Raw genomic sequence first — 27,545 nt, forward strand, 5'->3', positions numbered from 1 at the left:
TTGACTAGGTGTACATACTGCACACATGTAGTCAAAGCACACCACGTGGCTCTGTCGTCATACGGAAAGGAATGCCTTTGTGAGTAAAGCTATTCGCTCGCGCAAGAATAAATCGACGTTAAAAGCGTTGTTTGACTAAAAAAGTAGAGTAAACCTCTCAGAAACTGATTTTTCGTTGCGATTGCCAAAAAAGAATCGACAATAGCTCGTTTTTCGTCATTCCAACAATATTCAAACAATTTTTGTTAACGATACCTGTTTTACCCAATTTACCTAGTTACTGTAACGAATGAAATAAAAAAAACAAAAAAAAAAGACACGAAACTTAGTTTTCTCCCTAACCGTAAACAAAATCGTCATTTTTTCTTTTAATTCGTAACTTTATCTCTCTCTCTCTCTCTCTTTCTCTCAAAACTTTCGTCTTCCTATACGTGCACTCACGTACATACAATAGCACTAGAGATATGTAAGAATGACAACACGTTACATACCTATGCTAATAGTTCTTCGTTCCATATATTACAAGTATATTAGTGACATAGCAAAAATTTACACACACTTGCACGTGCAGTATATACATACGGTACATGCATATAGATATGTAGCTATGTATGTGCATTGCACGATGCACGTTTCAATATGTATACCACATATACCGAACTTTCTAACGTTAGACCCTCCTCCAATCTAATTCGGTCATCCCGCTTTTCTTATGCGACAAGCCAGGTCGAAACAAAATACCGATAATGGGGAATCGCATATATATTAGAGTGTTTAAAAAAAACCGACTATTTTTTTTCTTTTTTCGAAGAACATTGAAAAATCTTCCGAGTGTCCCTCAAAAATGACCTCGATAAAATATGAGCTCTTAATATTGATATTTAGAGGTGGCGATTCTCAATTTTCTATTTCCCATTTAAATAGCATGGGAAAAAATTGTTTTAAAAATTTAGAATTTTATTCCTCGAAAACGAATCAGTGTGAAGATATAAACAAAACATATTCTTGTAGGAAATTTTACGCTATACAAAAAAGATCTGAATAAAGATTTGCGTAATGTAGGTCGTTTCCGATTTATCAGGCCTCAAACATCGAACCGTTTGAAATAATGATGTTGTTAATTTATAAATGCTACAAAACTGACTCATATCGTTGATTAATGAAATTTAATAATTAACATTTCATTGGAAGTCTATAATTTTAATTTTAAAATCAATAATATTGTGTATTTAAGTGATATGAGTCAGTTTTGTAGCATTTATAAATTAATAACATCATTATTTCAATCGGTTCGATGTTTGAGGCCTGATAAATCGGAAACGACCTACCTTACGCAAATCTTTATTCAGATCTTTTTTGTAGAGCGTAAAATTTCCTACAAGAATATGTTTTGTCTATATCTTCACACTGATTCGTTTTCGAGCAATAAAATTCTAAATTTTGTAAAAATGTTTTCCCATGTTATTTAAATGGGAAATAGATATATATTACAGGTGTATATACATGTATACATTATATATCGTATTATCTTATCACTTCGTTGCGTGTATGAATTTTTATCATTCATCCATGTCGCGCACGCACACGTTTACACAATATTTGCACGCACACAACCGCAGAAATATGGTATTGGATTATACAGATAAGTCCTCGCGAAGCGAATGAAAAAAAGCGAGTATACATGTATGCATATGATCGTACAGCATATGTATACATATATGCGTATAAAATAATAAGCACGTATCGAAAAAAATCGTGATAAAAGTATTCAACATTATTATTGTTATTATTGTTATTATCATGGTTACAATATTAGTCCCTGAATTCTGAAACCAGCGTAAAAAGGAAATTCCCATCAGCTTATCCGTCTTCTATATCATCGATAATGAACAAAAATATTGTAAATCATGCATCGGCGCGGCGGGTATAGAGCGATTACAAAACCGCAACGATAATACGGATTAGGATATGTGAACGTATAAAAATAGACGAGATATCAATTCGTACGTAAGAAAACGTGCAGCGTAAGTAAAAGAAGAACAAAACTTACAATTCCATTAGGAGCCGAGTCGTTGTTTCAAAATTTAATTTTCCCGCATAATATAGGTATAATTTTATACCTCGCGTTAATTATAACATTCATATGAAAATTCTCTTTAAATAAATTCCTAAAATATTTCACCGACGCATATATATATATATATATACATATTTGAAATAAAAATTATATTTCCATAATAATGTGTTACAATATAACGTCGATAATACGAAAATTTCTCCGCAATCCGCGATGAAAAATAGATAATAGAACCGATGTGAGAAGAAAGCTGAAAGAAAAGAAATAACGCAAAGATTAAACGCGATCAGAAAACACGTCGTGGCGTTATATCGTGAGTCGGAATGCCGAGAACCGCGGCGCCGTCTCTTCGAGAAAAACTTCCATCATCGTCATCTTCGTCGTCGTCGTCTTCGGCGTCGACGCCGGTCGAAGGCAGGCGCCGTTTCTCTCTGCCATGAGAGATCGAATCGTTATTTTACACACATACGTGTGCGTATGCGCTATACGTATACAGTATGCAGAAATAATCGTCGCAACTGTTCAACTTCCTCCCCGTACTTCGATTAAATTCATTGATTACGCGCGTGTACGTTTGTAATAATGATAATAACAATAGCAACAACAATTTATTAATAGGATATTTATTATACGGAGAGAGGTGACGATAGGCAACGATGTTGGTTTAAAACAAGGAAATGAAATTTCAAAATCAGTAATAAAGAAAAAAGGAGAAAAAGAAGAAAAATTCCCACGATTCGTGTAATAGAAAGTTGTTATATATATATATACATAGTTGAGAAACTGTACCGCATATTATAATATTACTAATATGTGTACGACAATATAATTATAAACTGTTGAATAAACTAGTTAGAAAGATATATGGGGCATTCCGTTAAAATATATCGTCAACTTTGACTTTATTTTTAAATCAAACTTTCTTCTAGGCGATGGATGCGAAATAGTAGTTGAACTAATTTTACAATTTACGGTTTTCCGTGTTTTTCTTGTTCTTTCTTTTTTCTTTTTGAATTTTTTTATTATTATTCCTGTTACAGTAATAATCCTTATTTATATGTTATCATCGATATTGTTTCGCTAAATTACTTTTCTTTTCCCTACACGTTATCTTATCTCTTTCCACGTGTACCTCCCAAAGCTTTTTACGTTATTTTTACCTTTCATCACCTTTGACGAATATGACAAAAAGTATTGATTTTCGAAACTCTGGAATATGGAAAAACAGGCTTTTAGAAAAAAATATCGATCGGTCTGTCTGTCCGACAAACCCTCGCGATGATCTCGGAAACGCGGTTCGATTAAAAAAAAAAAAAATTTCAAATTTACAGAAAACGTTACAATCAAATGATGGTTATGAAAAACTTCCACGTACAGTTTAATTTCAATTTCCGCTTCGGTCTTAAAATGAATCGATCTTCAATATTTTACCTACAAACGTATACTTTTTCCCTAAATAAACGATTATAAATATTTCATTTTTCAATAATTTATTTACTTTTCTTTCAAAACTTTTTCATTCACATCCCAAGTCCTATCAGTTTCAACTTTTTCACTCGACCTTCTTCCAGATGATCGTGAAAAAAAAAAAAAAAAAAAAACCGGCTTGTTTCTCTGGTTCCTTGTCCGTTGTTTGAAAAATTATTTAATTTCTTCAAATCTTTCAACATTACGATCGTCCTACACGCGTTGCGTCTGCAACGTGCATCCCATACACGATGTAGGTGCATTTTAATAACAAGGTCCGTGCACCTATAAACAGCAAAAACACACGCCTCGTTAACGCAACATACATAACCGGGTCTCATGCTTCGGCTCGTTTACAATCTTCTTTTAACATGTAGGTCGGTCGGCGCCGCCGCCGGTCGTCTTTCTCTCCTCGTTGTTGTTTGTCGTATGCCGTGTACGCGTGTCTTCGTTCGCCATTTAATTTATAACGAGCAACGTTTCTTACGCGTATGCACTTGAGTACTTACTTGACGCCTCGAGTTACACACCCGAGTTGTTCCTTACTCGCCTGAGCTTGCGAGCTGTACTTTTACACTTACGCGTACCTCGAGGGTCAACGAGTGAGAAGAGTTTAAGTACAAAACAATAAAAAAGTGCCGATAATAAAAGTTGAAAAAATTAAAAAAAAAAAAAAAAAACGTATTTAATGTAACGTACGCATGGTATTTGATATTAATCGATTCAGGCAGGCCGTATAGTGTATTAATTATGCGACGCGAGTCACTCATGGCGTCATATTTTTCCTAAAAACTCCTCCGTGGACGATAACGCGATGAGCTACGGTGACGTATATCCCCCCCTTATTTTTTTTTTTTTTTGTGTTTTTTAATTGTTTTATTTTTACCACTATGCATCTCTCAACGAGGGGCGATCACACGTTATACTTATTTATATTCTTTCCTCAATATTGTCGTTAACTTGGTGAAATCTGATAAGAAAATGAAAAAAAAAAATAGAAAAGAAAGAATTCAACGAATTGTTTCATGAACAATGACTGACAGATTTGAAAATCTGAATATAAAATAAATCATAAAGTAAGAGAACGAAAAAAAAAATTGAAAACGAACGAAGAAAATGATCAGAGCGTTTTTAATCTCAAAAATTACCCGCATGTTTGTATCGTATGATTTGAAACCTTTACCGAATAAAAAAAAAAAAAAAAGGGGGAAAACAAAAACGAGATCGGAGAAGGTCAGGATCAGAGTTCGATGGATCGGACGCGGAATGTCCTATATACGCAAGAGTTTAGGTACGAGGCGTATGTGAGGAAGGTCGTAAAGCTCTATCAGGCATGACGCGTGTTCGACGCGGCTCGAAATGAGTCAGACAACGTATACACACATAGTATATACTCAGATTGTACACTTGCTACGCCTATGTGCGTATCGTACGTAAGTATATGTATACGTAAAGTTCGTTTTCTTACAAGCCCTGTGCGTATATGTATTAGATACGCGATTAGTGAGTCAGTGGCTCGTTGTAATTCATTACGGCAATGCGACCGCCTCCTCATCTCCCCCCGATCACCTTCTTCACCGTTCGAACCGTCGATGTACGCACAAAAAATTCTTAAAGCTGTTTTCACACCGAGTCGATAAGAGTTCAAGGAACTTGCGGCATTGAAATGATAATATTCATAGGTAATAGTTGAGGAAAACTTTGGCAAAAAAAAAAAAAAAAACCCAACCAACTCGCACGAACGCCGAAGAATTGAATAATAATTTTAGTATCGTCGACTGTTGAGACTGTAAAATATTTTTGCCAAGTTTTTGGTATTCTATGCAGATATTCAATGTCGTAGAACAGTGGAAACAGCGACTAAACGGCGGGAAATCGTGGATCTGCTAGGATCGCTGTAACAAAAAAGGGCGAACCTCGGTGAATAAAGGAGTAAAGTGGACGACGAAGAGTTTGCGTCGGTACGAGAAGATTAACGAGGGACGTCGACGGGCTTGCGAAATTGTTGTCCGAACGGTAGAAAAGCTTCGGAGGTTTTCCCTCGATCGACGACGAATCCTAGATCTCGGGCGTGAAATTTCCCTCTCTGGATCCTCTCGACGACGCGCTGGGAGACGATCGAGATACCGGAAGTTCCGGGATCCCGACGGGAGAGGCAAGGACTCCGAGAAAGGGTCAGGATCCCGGGGAGCGGCTTCCGACTCCGTCTCTCTCTCTCTCTCTCTCTCTCTCTCTCTCTCTCTCTCTCTCTCTCTCTCTCTCTCTCTCTCTCTCTCTCTCTCTCTCTCTCCTCTCTCTCTCTCTCTCTCTCTCTCTCTCTCTCTCTCTCTCTCTCTCTCTCTCTCTCTCTCTCTCTCTCTCTCTCTCTCTCTCTCTCTCTCTCTCTCCCTCTCTCTCTCAGACTCCCGGAGACGCGAGTCCTCGACGAAGAAGTCGGTCAACGATTGCTCGGGTAATAAAAAGCCCGAGTCAACGTTTCCTTCGTAATTTTCCCGAATTCTTCATCTCCGCGTCGATTCAGCCTCCCCTCGTCGACCGAGATCATCCTTCTTTGCCGCAAGTTTAACGCCTCCGTCAAGGACTGCGACTCCGTTTATACTCGCCTGCAAAAGTCCTCTCCAAATCGCCAGATTGGGTCTCGTTCCAATATTGCCCGAATAAAAACCATTCGGATAAATATATTTATTTATTACAGATGTCCTAGAGACTAATGACCTTAGCTTATCGTATAAACTTCTCGATGAAATTCTACAGTACAAGAAGCGATGCTTGTAATTAAAAATTCTCAAATTACAGACTCGTCGTCTCTATCTTTCAAAAAAGAAATAAAGAAACGCTGGCTCATCTACAGTTTCATAATTACGTTATACCGCACGTAGTATACAACACTACACAACACTGCAATCACATCGTACAATGTCAACCCCTATACGTGTACGCAATCATCTTCCGATAAATGTATAGTCATGCCGTACATAAATGATCGATGATTCCAAATTTACAACGATCTGTAAGAAGGTATAATATAATAGATAGCCGGAGGTAACGTCTACCTTATACGTCACCGCTAGGTATCTATCTACCTGTTGCAACGTCGTACTCGCTTCCCTCCTCTCCTCTCCTCTCCTCTCCTCTCCTCGTCTTTCCCCTTGCTCACAGTACATAATACCTACAGACACTACCGATACCTTCAAAACTTTCTCTCTCTCTCTCTCTCTCTCTCTCCGGTTCCGGCTCCCGCTACTCGGGCTACCTGCAGATTCTCCGAGATTCCGAGGAGAACGAGGGATAGAGTAAGGTATTAGCAGCGAGCCAGGCAGTCAGGCAGGCAGGCAGCCAGTCGACCAGCCACAAGGAGAGAAAGAAAGAGACAGAGAGAGAGAGAGAGAGAAAGGGAGAGACTCGGATTGAGTCAGTCTCACAGTGCAGTGCACGGTGCGCGGTGTAACTTGGTAGTAATCTTACAAATGGCATACGCGATATACGTGTAATAAAATATTACAACGTTACAACAATTTATCATACTTTGAAATAAATCGGTGCAGTGCGGTGATTGAAAATATAATACTCGCGGCGTTCGATATCGCGAAAAGGAAATCAAGTCTTTAAACGATCCCCGCATATGTATGTCCATTAATACAAATAATAATAACAATAACATCAATAATAATAATATCTACAACGAAGTCAATCACCGACGTAACGCACACCGCGCGATAACGATTTTTGTTACCCATAAATTCGTAAAAAAAAAAAATACACATGTAATATAATTATACGTACCAACCGTAGTTAAAAACAGTTTCTAAAACTGATCGCAGTCAATATTGTTATGTACACACAGACAATGTATATTTGACACATGTCTGGTTCAAAGTTCTCAACGTCGAATACCGCATAACGTGTTTGTTTAATACTAAATTACGTCGTTTCAGTTAGGAGGAAAAACTTTAAATTCCTGTGGATATAAAAACAATAATAATAATAATGACAACAATACCGATAACAGTAACAACGACCGTCATTGTCATCATCGACATTGCGCAACGTGTTTGCGGTTGAATGAAAAAAAAGTGGGGAACGGGAAAAAAAAAAAAAAATAGCGACATTTTTTAAAAACTTCCTCCATCTCTTCATTCGTGTCGCAAGCGCGTTGAAGCGAAGTGTCTGCGCGAAGACACAACAAACGGGACAACTCGTATACGCGGCTTGTTGGTCCAATTAACGAAGTGTTCGTAAGGTGAAAAAGGTGAGAAGAGAAAATCACACCCACAGTGACCCGATGGATTTAACGCGTGATATATTTCATTGACGAATCGCAACGTGTAGTGCATGCATGTAATATACATACCTACACAGGCAGGTGAGTCTGACGTTGAGACGAGAAAAAATAAAAAAACAAAAAACAAAGTCGAGTTACAATTTAACTAAAAGTGTACGAATAATTAATTTTTATCAATATACAATGGCGGGGAAATTATTGATCAGTCACGACATCGTTGTTGCGAAATTATCCTCTTCCCTCTCCTCTATCTCTCTCTCTCTCTCTCTCTCTTTCTGTCATCCGTGTATGTATCTATCTTCGCTTTATTTTTTATTTTTTTTATATCTAATCTAACTTATCAAACCGTACAAAGAGCCGCTACTGTATACGTATACGTATCTGTAACAATGTACAAAGTACAAACAAAGCAACGCAACGGTATAATTTATCATCGATCGACATTTCATTCGTATATCGTCATCGTCATCATTGCCATTATCATCATCGTAATCATCATCGTTGAGCTGTGAGGACGCCATTTTGATGATACGTGATCCAAACTTTACACATGTAATATTAATGGATTTAATTTATACGAGAAGCCTTATCTGCATTACGATGAGTAATATGCCGTTGAAATTTACCGATCATAAGAAAGAAAAAAAAAAAAAGAAGCAAACTGCTATAGCTGAGTAAAATAAATGGCAAAACAAATAGTTTCGTACGGATCTGCACGCCGCTTTACCAACCATCGGTAAAGCAGAAGCAGTAATTATAATAAATCGTAGCGAGCGTTAAAAATATTAATAAAACGTTCTATATTAGGGAAGCTCGGGCGTTATGGCCAATGATACGTTATACCTATATCATATATATATATATATATATATATATATATATATATATATATATATATATATATCATGTCGAATTGAATTCATCAACAACATACAATAATAATATGTATTTATATATGGGGCATTCCATGTCAGATTAACAGTCCATGTATGTCCATCGCCCCCTTCGATTTTGATCAATTTTTAGTATGATGTTCTTACGAAACGAAAAGGGTCTCGGGAATTTCTTAAGTTTTCTTCGGCCAACGGTGAAATTTTCTACAAAATCGTAAGACCAATTACGAAAACGCTGTGCTTAAAAGTCTTGAAAAAATTCACCCTTTTGGCAAACGAATGAGGAAAATTAAAATTAAAATAACGTCACCCGTTAGATTCGAAAAAAAAAAAGAAAAAAAACAAACCACAACCATATTCTCATTATTATTATTATTATTTTCAACCACTCTGAATTATTATATAAATATTACACCGCGGCCGTTGAGTTTAATTATTTATATGTAACTCAGTTACAAAACTGCATAATATCATCGTCATCGTCAAAGTTTGATGATTTGCGTACAGAATATGCGGTATGAAATAAAACAAGCGAACGAAAAAGAAAAAAAAAAAAAAAAACATGAAAAAAAATTCTTACCAATTATAGAATCGAAAGTCGCGAATGGTGTTTGCCTTGCTGCTGCTGCTGCTGCTGCACGATTGCGCAATAATTAGAGATCTCACGATGTAATAGGTTTTCTGCCCGAAGCAGCAGTATACGTATAATATCTTTATAATACTCTAATCACACTGCAGAGATTAGAATTTGTCGTAACATTTCCATAACCTCGTCGTTCTGTCCCCTCTAGCATTGTTACGTTACACAGCTCTGAACTGCACGACTCTTCGTTTGTTTATTTATTTGTTCATTATTTTTCTTGTACTCCTAGAATAAATGAATTTGAAAAACAGAAAGGAGGAAGAAAATTAAGAAGCAAACTTCACACGCGATTCCGGTCAGTACGTAATATAAATCGTATCGTCTGTATTAAAATTTTTAACACTCTGTACGTGGTAATATTTTAACCATTGTGTAAACAAATTGATGAATAGATTTACGAAACTCGCGATGAATGTAACGAGAGACGTTCGATCGGGATTTCATCGGCTTTGATTATCGTATACGATATTTAAGTTGTAACAACATATGTGCGTACACATATATGTATGTAACATATGTAAATACAATAATGGAGATGCGCAGAGCGCCGTGTGACTGACTCACACAGCATTTTTGATATCTGTGTCACGTTATAAGTACAAAATCATCGCCGTGCTTACATTCATGCGACAAGCGAACGGCGCCTTTGGTACTCGACGATAAATTATTGAATACTTGCCGAGTATAAAATGATAACGATTGTTAAATTACGCACTTGTACAAAGTTGAGTGGATAAACCTATAGGTTTGTCCCTGAGCTGCTTTTTTTTCTTTTAAATTATTACTATGGCTTTTCCTTCATCTTTTCTTCTTGTTTACACGCGTTGTGATAAATGATAATTACATACATATTATATATATATGTGTGTGTGTGTGTGTGTGTGTGAACATATACACGACGTTGTTCAGTAAATAAAAATATGCAAAGTTTTTTTTTCAAACGATGAATTATCATTATATATGTGTGTGTATGGGGAAAAAAAGCTCTCGTAAAACTCGAAGCGCCACACTACACGTAACGTGATTTATTTATGTGATCAAATTTTTAACGATATAATCAGACTCTTCGCATTGCCATTGCATTGCAGCTCACCGTTTATGTCATATTAATGGGTATAAATAAAAACCGAGGTCGCCTTAAGTTTGACAACCTGACCCTACATCCGTAGTTATTATCAATCAACAGTCATTATTATACTCACGTATATACATACGTATTTGTATTATATCCCGATCATATAGGTAATAATTTGAGTAAATTTTCAAAAACAAAAAAAAAAAAAAAAAAGAATGAAAGAAAAAAACACCCAACCAACTCGCACGAACGCCGCAGATTTGAATAATAATTTTAGTATCATCGACTGTTGAGACTGTAAAATATTTTTGCCAAGTTTTTGGTATTCTATGCAGATATTCAATATCGCAGAACAGTGGAAACAGCGACTAAGCGACGGGAAATCGTGGATCTGCTAGGATCGCTGTGACAAAAAAGGGCGAACCTCGGTGAATAACGGAGTAAAGTGGACGACGAAGAGTTTGCGTCGGTACGAGAAGATTAACGACGGACGTCGACGGGCTTGCGAAATTGTTGTCCGAACGCTAGAAAAGCTTCGGAGGTTTTCCCTCGATCGACGACGAATCCTAGATCTCGGGCGTGAAATTTCCTTCTTTGGATCCTCTCGACGACGCGCTGGGAGACGATCGAGATGCCGGAAGTTCCGGGATCCCGACGGGAGAGGCAAGGACTCCGAGAAAGGGTCAGGATCCCGGGGAGCGGCTTCCGACTCCGTCTCTCTCTCTCTCCCTCTCTCTCTCAGACTCCCGGAGACGCGAGTCCTCGACGAAGAAGTCGGTCAACGATTGCTCGGGAAATAAAAAGCCCGAGTCAACGTTTCGTTGGTAATTTTCCCGAATTCTTCATCTCCGCGTCGATTCAGCCTCCTCTCGTCGACCGAGATCATCCTTCGTCGCCGCAAGTTTAACGCCTCCGTCAAGGACTGCGACTCCTTTTATACTCGCCATAAGTCATCAATTTGACAGATTGGATCTCGTTTCGATTGACGATCGTTTACTCACCTGAATTCGTATTTATATTCAGATGATTCGTCGTTATATGATTCTCGTCTCCCTTATCGTTCATACTTTGTCTCACCAAAATAAACTCATCGTTCACTCGTAAATTCCGCTAATTCATCGCGAACCCCAAAATGAACTACCATTGCAGAGAGCGAGAGAGAGAGAGAGAAAGAGAAAAATCCATTCAATTCGTTCCCTCAACTCGAATGGATGACTGTAACAACAATCGAACAACAGATTTCCACAACGCGTTTGCATTATAATTAGTAAAACAATAATTACAAGAAAAAAAAAAAAAAAAACCGCAAAATATGAAGTATCGAAAATCTATAGCTAACGGTTCAAGGAAAAAAAGAAACAATCCATCGTAACGATAAAAATAACGTGCGCAGATACAACAATAGCCGGCAAGTAACAAGAATTTCGAGCTGCAACATCAGCACCAGCGGCACTATTACTAACATAGCCAAAGAGCATCAACGAACCCGAAAAAGCCGCAAAGATTGTTGTTACAACTGGTATTTGTATCGTAGTAATATCTCCGGCTGCACGGCGTCGGTTTCTCGAAGAGAAGGCAACGATCTTTCAGTTTAAAAACAGAGAGAGAAAGAGAGAGAGAGAGGTCTTTTTTCTCCCTTTCTTTTCCGTTCTTTTATCTTTTTCCTCTTTTATTACGGATATAAGCTGTACGCACGCACGAAGAGGAGCAACGGCTGCTGCTGCAATGCCATGTATGCAGTTACCTTCCTCGTCTTCTTTCTCCTCCGCATGTATATATATTTATATATATATATATACATATATATATGCACAGCGCTTTAAATATACCGTTCGTTGCTGCATCATCGTTCACGCCTATAGTATTATTATTACGGTTTCGAACGAGGCGATAATAAAAATTATAAATAGATATATGTGTATATGTGTATATATATATATATAATATACGGCGTATCGAAACTTGCGGAAGGTTTTTCTTACAGCTATCTTACATACGGAGAGAAAGGATCATTTGACTCGAGTGATATTAGTTTGATTCAACTGACGATAAATGCTATAGTCAAATGCGGTGGACAAAAAAAACTTGCCTAATTCAACGAAGTACTTGTGTCGGAAGAAATACTCGTGCCATACAAAGTATCAAATTGAATCAAGCCTTTGAATTATCCGTGCCGACTATAAATTTACTCGAGATAACACGACGCGAGTTGTGTGTCAAGAAAACGGTTTACTAAAATGACTGAAAATTTGATTGAACGCACCTAAATCGTTTTGATTTAAAAATATGTAATTGTTGTATCGAAAGAAATTGAGCTGGTTTTAATTCATATTTTTTTGAGTCGCGAGTTGAATTTTTGAGAAACGGGTCGTTTGGCTGTATTAATGTACTTATTTTATTTCAAGTACCGGATCGTTTCTGTCTGTTTTTTGGAACGACACGCAAATAAAATGAAATAAAATGACGTTCGGTTTCCTCGATTTCGGTAACACGCGAAAAGGTTCGCTCGATCGCGACGAGAAATGCTTTTCTCAAATCAAGGAACTCGCGTGACCAAATCATTTTGACAAACTAACTGGATCGAAATTGTTCGATCGAACTCATCGTATTTGGAATAAATAAGGGATACTAGATATCGAAGCGAATGGATTCGAACGAAATCTATTTCTTTGGGTAAAGAATTCCTTCCCCTCTGTGTAGCTAGGCATATGAAGCATGTGATGCGTAGGCGCACCCGGTATACGTATAATGTATGCAATATAAATCTCAGCACATGCTGTATAATGTATATAATGCAGTTTAATACTTGTCGAAAAATTTTACCGTCTCATCATCCTCGTCGTCGTTGTCATCACCGGCATCATCGTATAACAAGTGGTTTGATCGTGGAAATTTTTATTTTCAATATCGAGAAAGACATTTCCTTCTCAACGTCATTCGTTAAATGATTGTAATTTTTTTTTTGTTATTTCTTGTATTTCTTTTTATTTTCTATCTTAATATATATAAATCTCGTGTCACGATGTTTGTCCTCAATGGACTCCTAAACCACTTAACCGATTATAATAAAATACGCACACCATGTGCAGTTCGATCCAACTTGAGAGATAGGATAGTTTAAATCTCAAATTATAGTCGCAATTTTAATTTATTGCTAATTATTTGTCTGTTATTATTCGACAGTCACAATTATCTGTTAACTCCAAATGATTCTAACAGATGTCGATACCTTTCGACTGGGTTGAGTAAGTAATCAATAGATGGCGCTGCTATGGTAAATCTACGAACGTGTCATATAAGCTACATTTTAACAGCATAACTAGCAGCCCATCCCGGCTTCGCACGGGCATATAATAATATAATAAAAGAAAATACACAATGTTTACAGTGAGTTTCTAGAAAAATAACATTTATATTATTACTTAATATTATTATATGCCCGTGCGAAGCCGGGATGGGCTGCCAGTTTAATTATAGTTTTCGTTCGTTATCGTTCGGGCGTTTTCACTTAAATTATCGATAATATGCACTACTTTTATTAAAATCATGTAAAAACTATTCAAATTAATATTTCATTTTCACACAACACGCTAGATATGATTATATTATAAACGATTTCACTTGCTTAATCGACAGTCGATACAAATTACAATATTCGATTGTGTTTAAGAGTGGAATTCCTTTCATTCCTTTCTCTGTGCATGTAAGGGATAACGATCGAAAATTAATTACTCAATATTCTTTCAAAATCTGACATAATATACATATATACATATATCTAATATCGCTACTAATCTCCTCGAGAAATATTTCCTTTCGACTTAACAATTTCGAGAAAGTATAGTGATTTTGTACTTTGAACGACAATCGATGTAACGGTATGTGAAAGAATTTCAATCGAAGAGTGAATTCAGAGCTGTTGACCCTGCGGCGTTATCATAATATTATGACGATTAACCACATCAGTTTCATTCTACTACGATATATTTATCCAAGCAGGCATTAGTTTGTTGTTTAAATATCTCTCTGTGCAGAAACATGCGTACCGATATACCTATAACGTACACGAGCTTCGACTATCATTCAAACTCTCACTCATCGTTAACTCGCACGCGTAAGAAAATAATCGAAAACGCCGTGCAAGTGACGACCCATCCTTTTCCGAAAAACAAAAATCACATATACAATATAGCATGTACTCTCATAAGTTTTAAATTTTTTCTATTTATCGCACAGCATTTAACAATAATAACAATAATAATTATAAATTAATGATTATCGTTGTTTAATTATGTGATAATAACGCAGCAACCGCCGCCGCAAAAATTATTTCCGTGTCATTACTTGGAATCCGTCCAACGTGTGACCGTCATCGTTTATGATTTTGTTTAATAAATGTTGCTGCAATCGTTCCAGCTCTGAAACAGTACCCTCATTTTTTCAGATTTTTCGTTCAACTGCTTAATTATTTATAAGTATTTAAAGTGACTTTGAAAAAATGTATTTCAAAATTCTCAAAAAAATTCTCAGAAACTGTAAATTTTTGATATCAAACATTCCAAAACCGGACCAAATTATTATTTTTTTTTTTTTTCTAGAACTTTCATTTTTTTTGTATGACTAAAACATTGTTAGAACAATCTAAAAAATCCTGAAAAATTCTCAAAACTTCTATTCTTCGCTTAAAACATTTCTAGACCGGTTTTATTACGGAGCGATTTTTGTCTATTTTTTTCATCAACTACGCAACGAAACTGTTCTAGAAACATTTTCAATCAAAAAGAGAAGTTTTGCCAATTTTTTCGGAATTTCTTAGATTATTCGAACAATGTTTTAGTTGTACGAAAATCTTAAAAGTGCTAAAAAAAAAAGTAAAAAAATATCGGCTCATGCAACGTGTTCGCATGGAATTCCCCGTGTATACATATTCATATCATTTTCCTTCACAGATTTCGCAGATCCATGCATGACTAATGTCCAGATAGAAACACGCAAAACGGAAAAAAAGAAAAATTATCCTACATCATATCGCATTGACTCAATAATTCTGCAAATTTGCATCGTGACTTTGTGAAATAATTTCACAAGCATGTGCGTGAAGGAAAGTTATCGAAAAAATTACGAATCTGCGCCCAATGTAGTATATAACAGAATTTTCAGCAAGTTATTGTTTCTTTTATTATTTATTATTATTTATTAGTAAAACTAATAAATATTGATATACGATCTTTTCCCCGCGAGAGCTATGACACATATTATACATTATACCGTGAATTATATTTTTATCCATACGCACGTGAAATCAGTATATTTACGCACCGTTGACCAGCTGCCGTTGCTGCTGCTGTTGTGCACGGGTAAGAAAGTCGAATTATGTGTTCGTATACCCGTGCATGGCCTATTTTTAGCGAATTTATACTAGCCAAGTGCAGTATAAGCGCAGCAACTAATTCGTTCAGTACTGCAGAAGCAGCAATAGCAGCAGCAGCGGTAGTATTTTATATAGGTATATATGTATATATATTAATTGCACACTGAAAGAAATTTTTATTTCTCTCATTTTTTATAACTCTATTCATTTTTTACCACAATCGAAAAATATACTTCTACCGGAAACTCTAGTATCCGTTGCTATTATTTCTCATTACGATCACTGTTGCTAGATTTTCTTGTAACTGTTGCGGAAATTTAATGCTCGTGCAACAATAAATTGACGTTAAAGCCTTGTTTAACTAAAAATGTTGAGTAAACCGAAGAAACTGATTTTGCGTTGCAATTACCAAAAAAGGATCGACGATAGCTCGTTTTTCGTAATTCCAGCAATATCAAACAGTTTTTTTTAACGATACCTGTTTTACTCAATTTTTCTACCTACTGTAACAAATGAAATTTTTCTCAGTGCAGAAGAAGGTGGGACTTTATATGCATTAGACTGTATAAGAGCAGAACGTATTTTTGTAGGGAATCAACCGTTCTACAAAAAAGGTCTCTTGTCATTTTATGATAAATCTACTCTTTCAAAAGTTATTTACCTCAATAAATTCCTTACAGACCTTAAATAACTTGTGTAACGATTTTCAATTTATTTAACATAATTTCGTCATAGTTATTCAATATTATTTTTGGCCTTGGATTATTTTTACAGTCAGTCGTTTTAAGAAAGTAATTAAATCGCTAGAATTCATAGTTTTTTTTTTAACTGGCTTCAAGAAACTTTCTCAAATAAACAACATGTGTTAAATAAGACAGATCCATTACACCGAGACCAATAACAATAAAAAAGATAAGAAAAAGGTTTTAAATGATCGACAATCCATCTATACAACAATCGATTAACGCATAATTAACCAACAGCAAAAGTGCACTGCAGGAAAATGCGTATATTTTTTTTTTTTATTCTTATTTTAAGGAGAGAAAAGAATTCCGATAGCACGAATATTATCAGAGCCTTGACAGGAATTATCGAAACTGTATAAGAATTTTCAGGGGGAAGAAAAAAGGTAACCAATTAGCTGAGAATGGGTCGTTATCGTTTCAGTCCGCGTCTTAAAGAGAACCATTATCGAGTAGAGAGTTGAAGAAAATAAAAACAAACAAGAGCCAAAAGACGACGATAAAATACTAAACGTCGAAAAAATACGTTTCAGGAACGTCAACGGACCTGGTACCGCAGCTGCTGGGAATGTTCGACGAGATTGTGCGTAGAGGGACGTCAAGCTGCAACAACCATGCGGTATTGCAATCGACCTGCGGCATACCGGTAGCGTTGCAAAAACGATTGAGTTTGGTGTCACGTTCGTCGCGTCGAGGTTCACTTTTGAATCCATTATACGTAACCGATTCGGGATCCCTGATGTCGACAACGTCGTCGTCGTCGTGTTCGGTCGGTGGGTTACAGAACGAGGACAACAAGAACCACCAGCAAAACCTTAATCATCATCATCATCAACATCATCATCGTAACAATAATAGTCATAATCGAGAAGCGATGGATTCCGCGAAAGAAACGACAACGACAACGTCGCCGACGGAAAGAGACTCCAGCAGGGTGGAGATAACGTTGACCGACAACGGGGACGATGATGAAAATACCAAATCTGTAAGCAACGATCGATTGGAAGTTAACGATGAAGAAAAATCGCTCGACAATAGAAGAGGATCGGACAACGTGGTCAACGGTTCGAACGGAACAACCCATCAGCTTCTCGACTATCCAAGAAATTCGACAAATTCTGCCTCCTACAGCAATAACAGCAACGCAAAAACAACTCAATCTGGTAACAATGGAGGTCCGTCACCGCTAAGGTACAACAACAGACGATGTAGAAGCGGCAACAATACCAACGGTGGATCCCGACCATTGTCCGGAAGCTCAATAGCTTCGAGTACATCATCGAGTGGTTGCAGTAACCAGGGTATAGCATCGGCGGTAAACCCCTATTTAGCATCGGTTGAATCACTGGCCGATACTTGCGCGAGTTCCCAAGGTATGAAAAAAATAATTATTATTATTATCTCAATCGCAGTGTATAACGTTAAACGTTCGAGAAGATACGCTTATTTTTTTCGGCCATGGAGAACACTCTGGGTCAAAATGATCCTGTACCCATTTCTGATGCGTTACGATGTAGTTTAAAAGTATAAATATAAGTCATAGATATGGTTAAAAAAAACTGGAAAAAGAGAAATTTTTGAACAACTGCTGTTATAGAGGAAAAAGTCATGGGTTAGAATGACCCGGTATGTTCTCGAATGGTTAACGATGTATCGAAATTTTTGTAGTACCTTTCACTTTCTTTCACGTGCCACTTCATTGAAAACTCTGATTGTAATGTTTTGAATTAGAGTGAAGGAAACTTGGCCAGTTATCAAAACGCACTGTACCATGGTAAACTTGAGGTGAAACATTCTCCTCGTGTATATTGATCTATTGTCCGAGTCCACGATAAGCAAAGACCTGAGCTTACGATTAATCTAAATCAATAATGTAGAGAGGGGTATACTAAACAAGGAAGGTATCCCTGAATGCCTTACTTTGGAAGGTGGTTTCACCCCCTTAAAGTGTTTAATGGCAGATAAAAAGCAGTACGTGTTGCTCAGTTTCTAGTCTACTATAACATATTACGAAAGAAATCGAATCGCAGAGATGGACCTGGGATACCTTCCTTGTAAGAATTCTAACAGTGTGAGGATCAGTCTTATACCGTATATCTAGAATATCTCATTACAGTGTGTAGTAAGAATTGGGTTTACAGAATCGGAGTAATAGTCGTACTGTACGCAACGGTAAATCCAACGACTGTTAACTATACCGCCGTATGTGAATTTTTAGTACACCAGTTTCTCCGTGAAATCTTGGATCAATCGAAATTTCGATAACATTTTATCCCGTCAATACCTGAAATTCTTTACCCACAAATTGCAGGATCTGCGGATAGCGGCGTTGTTACGGTATCGGAGAGTATTTGTCGCGGCGAAGAGACCGGAGTGACCAACAGCAATCTACAGCGGCGAGATAGCGCGGAAAGGCCACCATCCACTTACAACAATCAACCGAGACCACGTTACAGCGATCCGCATCGCAACCCCGTCGAAAGAGTACTTCTGGAAATTGTCGATACCGAAGCCGTGTACGTCGAACATCTGCGACAAGTGATAGAGGTTGGTGATACCGACGACGAAGTAGTATTTCACAAATGCAGCGAAAGTATTTGATCGTGTCGAAGTTGGTAACGTTACCGTAACGATACATGCTGAGTAAAAAGCGTTATCTCGCAATACCGAGTTACAACGACGAATTAGGAATAGGTTCATCAGACTGAGGTTCACCATTCGTCAATTTATACTCACCATGTTTTAACGATTCGTCAAAAACTGGTGTTTGGGACTCGGCACAAGTGTGACCATTCGAGTTTTCGATTATACTTGATGGTTTGGAACTTTATAGTCACCCGTCGAATCCATTTGACCATCTGATGTTTGGTACTCAGCATCAATGTAGGATCATTTGAGTTTTCCAACATACTTGATCGTTCGGAACTTTACAGACACCTATCGAATCCTTTTTTCCATCTAATGTTTGGTACTCAGCATCAATGTAGGACCATTTGAGTTTTCCAACATACTTGATCGTTCGGAACTTTACAGACACCTATCGAATCCTTTTTTCCATCTAATGTTTGGTACTCAGCATCAATGTAGGACCATTTGAGTTTTCCATCATACTTGATCGTTCGGAACTTTACAGACACCTATCGAATCCTTTTTTCCATCCAATGTTTGGTACTCAGTATCAATGTAGAACCATTCGAGTTTTCCATCATACTTGATCATTCGGAACTTTACAGACACCTATCGAATCCTTTTTTCCATCCGATGTTTGGTACTCAGTATCAATGTAGAACCATTCGAGTTTTCCATCATACTTTATCATTCGGAACTTTATGGGCACCTACCGAATCCTTTTGTTACCACGTGTAACGTGAACCAATCATACTTCTGAGTGATCAAGATTGCTCAGGGCTTGCAGTGTGCGCAAATATAAGGCAATATATCCGTGCACTGTGTGCTCGGTTGATTCACGACCGCGAGTGACCCTGCCACATTATACCCCCCCCTTGCATATGGTGCACTGCACTAGTCTGCAATGTCGGATCTCGTTGGTTCTCATTGTGTAGACCGATGCGGCATGCAGGCATTGAGCTGATTAGGATGTGGTATCAATTCATCATCAATTTGTTGCAACCTCCGCATCGTTCAAACAATGACTCACATTGTCAGTTACGCCAAATTTCATATCCTCATGTATACCGTATGCATTCGGTATTATACTTTATACATATCCATGTGAATTAATCTTAATGGAATTGAACTCTTGCCACGGTTCAAATGGTGTACTAGAGCTTTATTATCAATGGTATATAATCGTGTAGCGGTACTCTTACCACATTATATCAATGGATAATTAAAAATTGTTATTTAATTTACTTGAGTATCGTTCGAAACTCGGGTTTCCTTTTATACATACTTTCACGTTCGTATGTGTGCCTAATATTTTCGTCATGTTCTAATATCATACTCATTTTCAAAGGGATATCTTATATTTTGGAGAGATGACCCTTTGTCACTGGTGGACCAAGCTCAACTCTGCGATTTATTCAGCAATATCGAAGACATTTATGAATTCAATAGGTGAGTCGCAACGAATGTACAAAAAAAAAAAAAAACGCTTATAATATTAGCAAATCTATGTCAAAGTACTCGACCATGAGTTGCAGCATAATTATTCGCCTGCCGTAGTCAAAATTTAGGTGATCAAATTTTCGTTGTTTTTAACAAGAAATCTTTGTTATTATGTTGCTCTGCTAATGTAACGTCAGAGTGAATGGCTAATTATGCTAAACCTCATTCGGTCTGTTTCTCTAACTTTTTAATTATTTTTGTTTTCCTCTTGTTTTAAATAGTGAGTTTCTCAAGGAAATAAAAAATTGCGGATTGGATCCAGTTTGCGTGGCCAATACTTTCATCAAACACAATTCGGGGTTCGAGGTCTACACCGAATACTGTACAAACTATCCGAGGTAAATATCGCAGAGCGAAAGAATTTAGACACCCAAATACAAGAAAACTAATATCGAGGTATAACAATCGTCTTGTCATCTTTCAGAACAGTCGCTGTGCTGACGGATCTGATGGGTCAGGAACGAACTGCGAACGCGTTTCGAGAAAGACAAGCAGCCCTTGGTCATGCGTTACCTTTAGGCTCATTCCTGCTGAAACCGGTTCAAAGAATACTAAAATATCACCTTCTGTTACAGGTAAGAAATTCTTCTTACATTCGAGGAGTTTTTTACAATCGCATCGACCTCTTTGTAAATTCGTTGTAATGAAATGATGATTCATGCATACTTTTTTTTTTCTTTCCCAGAATTTATCGAAGGAATGCGATGCCGATGTTGAGGAAAACGAGTTGACGATAAGCGCCATCGAAGGGGCCTTAGCTGCAATGACGGGTATTGCAAGGCACATTAACGTGATGAAAAGAAAACACGAACACGCCGTCCGTGTTCAAGAGATTCAATCATTACTCTACGGTTGGCCAGGACCAGACTTGACTACCAGCGGAGAATTGGTTGCAGAGGGACGATTTCGAATGCGAGGAGCAAAAGCACCTAGACACGCGTTTCTCTTCGATAGAATGCTTTTACTTACAAAGAAAAAAGAAGACGGACTACTGGTCTACAAAGCTCACATTGTGGTAGCGTATTAATTCACTATCTCGTTAAATTTATTTCGAATATTTCAACAAATTGAACCAAATGTATCGCACGTGCAATTCAAACCATGCTAAAAAAATGAACAATTACTTGTTACAGTGTTCGAATTTGATGCTCATCGAAAGCATTCCCGGAGAGGCGCTCAGTTTTCATGTTATTCCTTTCGATAATCCTCGTCTCCAATACACGTTGCAGGTAACTATTTAAACGACTTCTTTATAATTTATAAAACACATATCTTGAACTAGTTTCGATATAATTAATTTTTAGCTTGTTATAATCGAAAGCTAAAAAAAAATTCACAACTATAAAGTTTAATACTCGGTAACATAGAAATAATATTTTACAGAATGCATGGGTACACGGTGAGTTAGAACCTAATAAGTAATGTAAAAAAATAAAAAAATAAAAAATCTTTCCTGTCGTTATAACTAGCTCCATTGTTCAATTGATAATTCATTATCCGTCTCTACATTATCAACGTTATCTCTCAGGCTCGCAACTTGGAACAGAAACGGGAATGGACGATGCAAATAAAAAGGGTGATTCTAGAAAATTATAACGCAGTCATTCCCTCGCATGCCAGACAGCTAGTGATGCAACTTGGACAGACACAACCCGAAGGTAAATAAAAATTATTCAAATCCGTCATTTTCTCGCATTTCTTTGTAACAATTTTATGCCGTTGCAAAAGTATGAGAATTGTTAAAAAGTGTGTCTAAAAATTCATCAGACGAAGGTACGGCGGATAAGGGATCGGCGAAAAAACAACATTCGGCACCTCCTGAATATTTAGAGAAAAGAAAACAGGAGAGAGAGAGACGCAAGCCTGAAACTGGCCTCAGAAACAAGTTGCGAAAAAGTGGACGTAAAACCGAACCTAACGTGTCCGCCATCGAGGTGAGCACTGCAATTTGGCACAATGTGATACTTCCTCAACTTGACACATGTAACAATCTTTCCTCTTCTAACCTTTGGGTCAAGGTACTTAACACAAATACTCTTTCTTTGTTTCTTCATTAAAAAGCTCTGCCATACCGCTAAATCCTACCATATCATCTTTTTTATTTCGTTTCACACCCATCGATCATTCGTCTTCGTCATGCTTGACATGGCAATCGATCTTTGGAATGGCTTTACTTAAGTAAACCCTTAAGGGCTTAACGTTGATTTTTTATTGGTATTATAATTCAAGTTTTTACGGTCATTCAATTCATCTACTTAAATTCACAGACGATTGTAAGCTAATCTTTTATCTCTGTCGTGGAAATTTCAGGACATGCCGAGTACCCTGAGTAAAAATCAGTCCACGGAGTCGATAACGAGTAACGGTCGAGACCAAAGTCTGAACAGATCCGCCGACGGTCGTTCTTTGAAAGTCAAGGTAAAGCAATTCGTATCTACAAGTTTTCATCAGTTGATTAATTGCGAATAAATATGTAGACTTCCAATTTCAACATTTCAATTTATTTTAGGACCGTTTTGCAAGTTGGCGCAGAAAGTCTGAACCCGGTTTCCAGTCATACGTATCGTTGAATCGGTCGGACGAAGAAGAAAAGGACAGCGAAACTTGCACCGAGGAGACGCTGGTCGACCCAGAACCTTACGAGTTACCGGACGACGTAGAGATCGCGGAAGAAGCTACACAGCTATTGAACAACAGCAATAATTCTTCTGCCCCGCCACCTCTCCCTTCAAACCCTCCTGCGGCGACGATTACCAAAGATAAAAATAAAGATAACCAAGAGCAGCAAGCGCAGCAAACAATGGAGGAGATAGTTGGTCACATATTGATGCAAAATCGAGACTTTCAAAAATTATTAGAGAAGCAGAGAACGAGTAGCATTATAAACATGCGTCAGCAGCAGCGTTTCAATAAGCACATGCTCTCCGTCGATACGTCGGACAGTGAGACGGAGAACGATACTGCCAATAATAATAACAACAACAACAATCACAGGGGTACAAGATCGATGCGATTGACTAGACGCGAGCAAAGATTGGTGAGAGCTAACAATGCCAGGAATTCAACGTCGCCTCCGCCGCGCGAAGATCACCACACAAGTTTGCAGCTTCGTTACGATAATCTGAGAGTAGAAAATGATCATGAAAGCGATTTGTCGGCGTCGTCTGTTAAAAATTGTACGAATCGAATAAGCGAGAAACGTGCGATATTCGAAGCATTTAAAAAACAGAGTATCGTCACCGAGAGTAAAGTGATACAAACCGCGCTTCGTATCAGGGAAAATTCGACAGTGGAAACTGAACGAGAGGACGTGAAAAAGGAGCCTATATATGAGACCATCCCTGGCGAAGACGAGATTACGAAACCGGATGAAGAAGAAGAGGATGATGCTGCCACCAAGGGCGCCAAAAGTAACGACGAGTCCAAAGGTTTCGGCAACTACGATAACTTGCAAAGAGTTTGGGAAGGCGTAAGGCAACAGGACGAGGAAATCGACGGAGGTGATAGTCCGACAAGGCCGGCTGTTTGGTTAACGAAATTGTGCGAAGGCCTGCCTATGACAACGCAAAAGTCTGGTTCGCTGCCTAGAAGTTTCCAGATAAATCCTCACGACAATCCTTCCTACCCGCAAGTAACGAAGTCGAGATTCTTGCAGAGGGATGGAAAACCGATGAGCGAACGACCGTTTACAATAGCGTCAGATAAACCAGCTGAAATCAACCTCGAGGACATGGAGAGATACGTATCGTCCTGTCAACCGGAAGGTAGAATTGCAAAGTTCCCAACATCGACGTCTACGTCGACGTTTTTCTACTCCCTTGACGAGGACTCCTTCACCGATGCCTATTCCGAAATTCAATCGTCAACATCCGCCAGCGCAAATGTTCATCCTGACCACAAGATTTACAGGGCGAGTTTAAGCACCGGAACGTTGTTGAAAAACGTATTTTCAAAGAAGGGAAGTATACTGCATGGACTTAGGTCAACGGAGAGCATTGAGACTCTTGGATGCAGCGACGAGGCTGAGAGAGTCAGACAATTTGGAACGATCGGCAGTAACAAGGTGAAAAAGAAGAGTAAATCTAAATCTTCGAGGGAAAGTTCGTCGGACGTTGATGAAATGATGAGCGGATGCGTCGCTGGAGGGAACAACGGATCTTCGTCGAAATCTGCGTTGAAAGTTCCTTCCGTTTATTACAAACAGGGAAGCTCCGGACTTGGTGCTCGCATAGCACAATCCGACTACGCAGATCCTACTTTACTTTTTGGAGATAGTATTATGAAGCGTACCGCGAGTGTTGGTGATGGCTTGGAATTCAAGATGGAATTATCGGAGGATAAAAATGGTGACAAGTTTATTTTAGAGCATAGAGAAAATGAGGCGGATAGTTTTTACGAAAAGTCTTTCGAGACGATAGAAAATTACGTAAACCCCGAAACGGAAGAAGTGTTCAGGGACAGTGCAATATTTAGTGATATGGACGAGGCGATATCGGCCAAGACTGCACAACCTACTTCGGCTATTATTTATAAAAAGATTCCTCCAGCTGTGCCAAAAATCGCTCCGCCAATTCCGGTGAAACGTAAACCGGAAATATCAACACCCCCAAAAGTATTTGCGAAAGTTGAAAAATCAGAGGGAAAAGTTAAGCCCGCAGTTGCTCGAAAACCTAATTACCTAAAAGTGAAGAGTGTCTTCCAGAGCGAACTGGAAAACACTGTTCAAAAGTCTTTGAGGAAAACTACTGGAACGCTGAACCGTAGTAACGTTGAGTTGGCGGAAACTATTAACAGCCAGGAGAAACAAATTGAGGGGGATGATGTTTCGGCAGGCCAGAGCCGAGCAGGTTGGGTGCGTAAAATTGTCGGTCAATTACAAGGTCAAGACGATGCATAAATTATAAGTAAATTTGTCGAGTTACAAATGTTTGATATGAACATTTGAGAGTAATCGGCATAATGAAAAGCGGAGCGGCTTATTTGACTTTTAAATTTGGGATTTTTTCTTCTAAAAAACCTGACCAAAACCCACCAAAAACAAGTTCTTGACTTATCGAGAACTGGCATGCTACTACCAATTATGTTATAGAAAATTCAATTAGCATAATAATCCTTATAGGTTTTTATCACTGTTTTATAATCGATATAAGAAGTTACTGGTAGTATTGTATTATATTATGATAATTTACTGCGATGTATTTTGTACGTACGTTACAGCTGTGATGTCAACACAGTTTATGAAACATAACAGTATTTAATCTGTTGTATATAAATATGTCTAGTAATATAAAATTTTATAAAACTATAAAATTGTCAGGAATTATTTATTTCACTACCTCTAGTCTTTCAAATAATATTACTTAATTTCTTCCATTCGCTTTCCGGATTCTTTTTCGTTCTATAATTTTTTTTTCCTTTTTTTTTCTTTTTTAATCAAATTTTTTTTTTTTTTGCCCAAGTTCAAGTCATTATTTATAAGTACAGAATTTCATAATTTATTAATATTTACTTAACCATTGGGATTTTGCGTGCATTGGCAGGGGAAAAAATTATGAGGCTCCTGATTTTAACCCAGAATTATATGGTACCAACTTTCCACGCAACAATGCAGTTATATTTCGAGATAAAATTTTATCGGTCTTGTGGGAGGGATTAAATTCAATGGAGGATTCAATATATTGCCAGATTAACCATTGAAATCAAGGCGCAAATCGCGCAATTAAACGGTTTGTAACATTGGCCGTGGCACAGAATGGAATGACCAATAAATTGCATTAGAGAAACTTACCAATAACCGATCGCCTGCACGATGTCAGCCCATTTCACTTCCATGCACTTCCTACTGCATACAGCACACGGTTCACTTCAAGTCCCATAAATCCTTCGGTATACCGTCGTTCCGTTCTATTTTTACTGTAAAATTATTAAAAATTTGATTAACCACACTTCCAAAAAGTTGGAATTTGCTTTTAAAAAAAATTCAAACGAGCATTGCAAAGCAGTGTATGCTTGAAGGAAGGCATTTAAATTAAATTTTATCTGTCTAAAACTATCGAATCAATTTGACGTTGGGTCAATTAATTTGTTGGAAAAACGTAATTACCAATTCCAGCTTGGATTCAAAAACGAGATTGTCGCACAACGTAAGCAGCAGCGATGTAGATTTTTTTCGTATTCGAATGAAAAAGTACGGAAAAGCCACCGAATGCAACATCACTTGTTCAATTACCGTCCGCATCGAATGATCTAGTTATAATTATATTCACTCGACTTACCAAATCAGTTTTTCGCGAATAAACAGTCGCAGAATCACGATAATGAAGCCACTATCACTCACTACGAAATTAAAAAACACGAAGCCGCGACGCGCGCGTCTGAACTTGTCCAGATTCGAAGAGTTTATGAGGCGTACAAAATGGCCGCCGCATCTTCTCGCTACGTTTGATAAACAAACGACGACCCGAACGCACAAATAACAACCAGCTAGTAATAATATTACGACACTCAATCGAAACTACGCAGTAAATATCGGATAAATGTACATAAAAACGACTTTTTTGCCTCTCGCCAATGAAATGGTGGAAGAAATGCGAACGCTTGTGGTTTCGACCAACTGTTGACTCGACGTCGCGCTTGCCCTACATATTTCAAATTTTATCGATGAATTACGAACGAATAAACTATACACTAGCTATTTCAAAGATCATTATCACTGCGAGGATCAAACTGTCGTAGAAAATTATTGCTGGATGTTATTATTGGGCTTAAATAGAACGAATATTAGACGACGCCAACCTGGCACGCGAAAGATAATCGAACGAATAAGTAATAAATGACGATCGCCTTGTTCCGGCGTGCGTTGCTGT

General features: G+C 37.7%; 1 protein-coding gene across 6 annotated transcripts in view; it reads left to right on the plus strand.

Annotated features, from left to right (window-relative positions):
* The window catches only part of LOC124309295 (uncharacterized), a 39,805-nt gene extending 13,867 nt beyond the window's left edge, over window positions 1-25,938 (plus strand). For 3 of the 6 annotated variants that reach the window (XM_046772801.1, XM_046772802.1, XM_046772805.1), the window contains exons 2-12: window positions 17,085-17,924; window positions 18,863-19,098; window positions 20,528-20,628; window positions 20,901-21,017; window positions 21,104-21,254; window positions 21,365-21,694; window positions 21,813-21,908; window positions 22,208-22,337; window positions 22,447-22,697; window positions 22,990-23,097; window positions 23,189-25,938. In XM_046772801.1, coding sequence (XP_046628757.1) covers window positions 17,085-17,924; window positions 18,863-19,098; window positions 20,528-20,628; window positions 20,901-21,017; window positions 21,104-21,254; window positions 21,365-21,694; window positions 21,813-21,908; window positions 22,208-22,337; window positions 22,447-22,697; window positions 22,990-23,097; window positions 23,189-25,576 — 4,748 coding nt within the window. In that variant the 3' untranslated portion in view covers window positions 25,577-25,938. Of the gene's footprint in view, window positions 1-7,186; window positions 7,908-17,084; window positions 17,925-18,862; window positions 19,099-20,527; window positions 20,629-20,900; window positions 21,018-21,103; window positions 21,255-21,364; window positions 21,695-21,812; window positions 21,909-22,207; window positions 22,338-22,446; window positions 22,698-22,989; window positions 23,098-23,188 lie in introns of those variants that run through there. The other 3 variants (XM_046772803.1, XM_046772806.1, XM_046772804.1) reach the window with 3 other exon arrangements.
* The last annotated feature ends 1,607 nt before the right edge of the window (window positions 25,939-27,545 follow it).

The sequence above is a fragment of the Neodiprion virginianus genome, chromosome 7, assembly GCF_021901495.1.
Source record: "Neodiprion virginianus isolate iyNeoVirg1 chromosome 7, iyNeoVirg1.1, whole genome shotgun sequence".
Lineage (NCBI taxonomy): Eukaryota > Metazoa > Arthropoda > Insecta > Hymenoptera > Diprionidae > Neodiprion > Neodiprion virginianus.